This window comes from Pocillopora damicornis, chromosome 14 (genome assembly GCF_964200805.1).
Source record: "Pocillopora damicornis chromosome 14, jaPocDami1.2, whole genome shotgun sequence".
Taxonomy (NCBI): domain Eukaryota; kingdom Metazoa; phylum Cnidaria; class Anthozoa; order Scleractinia; family Pocilloporidae; genus Pocillopora; species Pocillopora damicornis.
This window is the reverse complement of record NC_142683.1, coordinates 8,893,347-8,897,342: the sequence shown is the minus strand read 5'-3', so window position 1 is coordinate 8,897,342 and position 3,996 is coordinate 8,893,347. Positions and strand designations below refer to the sequence as shown.

The following is a 3,996-nucleotide window of genomic DNA, read 5'->3' as shown; positions in this document are numbered from 1 at the left end:
CGAATAACGTCTATGGTATTTGGCTGTTGTAAGGCATACAAGGGGGGAACGTCCAGTTCTTTAGCCTTAAGTTTGGCATACATGTAGGTATCACCTCCCTTTGCATTGCTTATAATGACTTCTTCACTGGCAAAAAGGTTGTTATAAATCCCAGTGTTCTTGGGTATTACTACAAAATGTTAATGTAAGTGTTGCCAGTATTAATTTGAATTAATATTGGCATCTTAGTGGTATAAATAAAGGAACACTTGTGTGTACTTTGTCTTCTAATAAATTGGGTCTTTAGTGTTCGTTTTGAAACACCTTTTTTTATCCTCCATTCTTTCGTTTGCTTAATGATTATTTGAATAACGTTTTTTGGTATCCGTAATAATTACTTAATAAACGATGTTATGTAAGTTAGATCGTGTTAGAGGTTTGATAAATAAGTGTCCTGATTATGTCAAGTTTGTTGCTATTTGCTGCCAAGAGAGTGCTATCGTGCTACCGTCTAAGCTACAAGATATTTTCAGCTATCCAAGCTACCATTTAGGAGCTTCTCTAATGTAAGCCATGTCGTTTTCTGTTTATGTTTCGCATGATTTAATTGTTAATTTGCTTTATTGTTTTTATCGGTTTATTTACTAAGTGTCCTATTTAACTATCTAGACAATAGTTGAGGTCACACTAGGCACTTTTACCCAAGGGAAAATTGATTTACCTGGGGAAAACTTAGCTGAGTCCACCTGAGGTAAATTTATGTCAGGTTTCATTTTCCCCAAGTGAAAAGGTCACACTGAAGAAAATCACATCCAGGTTTTTACAAGGGATTGATGGGACTAAATTTCATTCAGCATAAACATATCTTCTGGTGCATAAATCGAAAACATGTTTGAGAATCATGCAGATCAAAGAGAAATGGTTCTCCTTTTTCCATTCCTTTTTTTCATGTTGTTGCAATGAGCAAAAGCAATCACAACAACAACAGACAGATTGCTCAAAAGTCCCAGAGAAGACAACAAGCTGCTTCACGCAGTGTGTTAACTGCTTTTGCTTGGCTGGAACGTCGGCCTTGGTGTATTGCGTGGGTTCTTCCAAGCCCTAAGTACTGGTTCAAAAACTTGCTCAATCCAAATGCTTTGAACATGTAGTGGAAAGAAAACTTGTGGGTTACAAGGGAAACATTCCATTTCATTACACAGCTGTTGCTCCTCTTATCCAGCAACAAGATACTATACTTTGCGCAGCCATACTGATCAAAACTAGAACAGTAATAGGCTTATGGAGGTTAGCTACTGGGGATAGTTATTGTTCTTGTGGTCTTATGTTTGGAATTGCCAAGTCTACTGCTATTGAAGTATGCAAGGACTTTATTCAAGCACTCTGTCAGCTTAAAGACCAATTCATTAAATTTCCAACCTCTCCTGCTCAAGTGAGGTAAAAAATAATTTGAGGTTTCAGAAAGAAGTCAACTTTTCCCAATGTTGTTGGTGCAATTGATGAAACACACATACCAGTATCAATAAGAGCTCCAAAGGAAAATCATGAAGATAACTGTGACACTATTAAAGTTTCATCATTCAAGGGATTGTTGATGCCTCCTGTGCCTTTTTGTCTGTATCAACAGGCTTTCCTGATAACCAGCATGCATGATGCGTGTGCATTGTGACTAAGCAATTTTTTCTCACTAGCCGAAGAGAAGAGAATCTTAACCATGCCATGCATGGATATAAATGGAACACAGATTCGACCCCTCATTTTGGGTGACTCTGCTTACCCTTTCGAGTCATGGCTGATGCATCCCTTTTAAGAAAACAGACGTGGACAAAAGAATTGAGAAGGACACAATGAAGATTCCTCAGACAATAACTGCATGTTCTGTCTCACACAACATTGTATTGTAATGAACAATGATTTTGACAGATGTTTTAAATAACCATCTTGTGCAGTATGTTGAAGAAGATGAATTAGAAGCCAATGACATAAGACAAGCAATTGTTGATTACTGGTATTAGTTACTTCATTTAAATGTAAATAGACAGCTGTTTGGCAGAGAAATAACTCAACAGAGGAACTATTAGCACTAAAAATGTTTCAGTTCAGTAAAACAGTTCAGTATGCCAAGTGATCATGCTCCTCTGCTTTTGTCATCATTTGTTGTTGACCCTGCAGCAATGCAGTCAGACTTTCTCGTTTGCCAGTTTTCTTTTGTTTTTCCAGTTTTTTTAATAATTTGGACTGGCTTCTTATTGTTTTTTATCTGCGGTGCACTTTTCTGCTTTTTTTGGCAGAGCTTCAAGGATTTTCACCTGTGTGGCTTTGTCATTGTCCACTTCTGCACAATCTTCTCCATCAGAATTGGAACTTCTGCCTCTTGTTGATGGTGAGGTCAAGTCTCCTGTTGAGGAATCCTTGTCTGGATTATCAGTGCAAATATCGGTTTTGCATGTGTATCTTGGGCTAATCTTGTCCCTGCACCCTAAAATGGAGTCAAGCTCTTCCAAGAATTTGAAAGACTCACGTTCTCTTCTGGTGGCTTTGTTGTTATCTTTGATCTTCTTGTAGTTTTCAACAAGGCTATTCCACTTCTCCTTTAGCTGCGTCAAAATTTCCTCGCTTTCAATTGCTTTATCCTGGCAGCTCTCTTTGAATGCTTGTAAGATAGTTTGCCATATCGCCTTTTTCTCTAGGGGCTTTTGGCTTGCCTTGGCATCCTCCTGGTAGGACAAAATTAATGTTCTTGACTCGATTGAAGACCAATGATTGCAGCCTTGAGCAGCATTGCTTGGTTGTGAAGTGGAAAGAATTTTGCTTGATGAAACTATGCTTGAGTTAAATGAAGTGAAGTTTTGGGGTGAATTAATTTTGTAGAAACACTCCACTTGGTACTGGATTCTGTGAATGTAGCCGCTTGAAAAGAAAGCCATTATAGATTAGGTCCTGTTTATCACCATAAGCATACTGGTTTCTGAAATGAAATACATAATAATAATAACTCTCCCAAAGGTTGCCAACAAGCACGGAGTTGTAATCGCCGCTCAAGAGAAAGGTTGGATGGACGGTGAAGGAATGAAAACATGGATCGACAAAGTTTGGTGTTCGAGGAGAGGTGGCCTGGGGAGGAGAAGAAGCCTGCTTGTTTGTGACACGTTTGAAGCCCACGTGACCGAAAGAGTGAAAACAGCACTGACACGAGAAAACACGAACTTAGCAGTAATTCCTCGCGGATTAACCTCGATCTTGCAGCCGCTGGATGTCTCTTTAAACAAGCCGTTTAAAGATGGTTTTAGAGGATGGCGGAGGGAATCCATGAATTTACAGCGAGTGGCCGCCAAAAGAAACCATCCGAGGAACTGATCCTTTCGTGGATCGCAGGAGCATGGCAGGACATTTCCGAAGAAATGATTGAATCCTCATTTCTAAAATGCGGGATCACCAACAGCCTTGATGGATCCGTGGACGACCTAGTTTACGAGGCCAACGATGACTGCATCAACGAGCTCGATGACTCGTTTGCAAGAGAACTGTTCCAGTCAGACTCCGAGTCCGAGTCATTTCGTTAGTTTGCCAAGTTAATTGAAATAAATAATGTTATACAATTTCACCTTCTTGTTGAGTAGTTTATTTTTCTTTTTTCTCAAAATTTGGTCTGAAATTGGGATGCGTATTATACACGGGCGCGCATTATACACGGGTAAATACGGTAATAATAATAATACAGTATTTATAGAGCGCTAATTCCCAATGGTCCAAAAGCGCTTTACATAATAAAAATAACAAAATCCTAAACCTACAAAACTACATTGTCATTCTATAAAAATTCCCAATGGTCCAAAAGCGCTTTACATAATAAAAATAAGAACAAAATCCTAAACCTACAAAACTACAAAACTACATTGTCATCCTATAAAAACATCATCATTCTATACAACATCATAACCAATTTTAAAAAGCCACGTCTTGAGCTTAGATTTAAAAGAAGAAAGGGAATTACAAGGTCTAAGTTCGAATGGAAGT

The 3,996-nt window shown here is 38.5% G+C and overlaps 1 protein-coding gene across 1 annotated transcript; it reads right to left on the bottom strand.

Moving 5' to 3' along the window:
* Window positions 1-1,855: 1,855 nt before the first annotated feature.
* LOC149034311 (uncharacterized) lies at window positions 1,856-3,089 on the bottom strand. Its single transcript, XM_089193078.1, has one exon. It carries the CDS (start codon window positions 2,904-2,906, stop codon window positions 2,226-2,228), a length of 681 nt encoding a protein of 226 aa, XP_089049204.1. The 5' UTR covers window positions 2,907-3,089; the 3' UTR covers window positions 1,856-2,225.
* Between the last annotated feature and the right edge of the window lie 907 nt (window positions 3,090-3,996).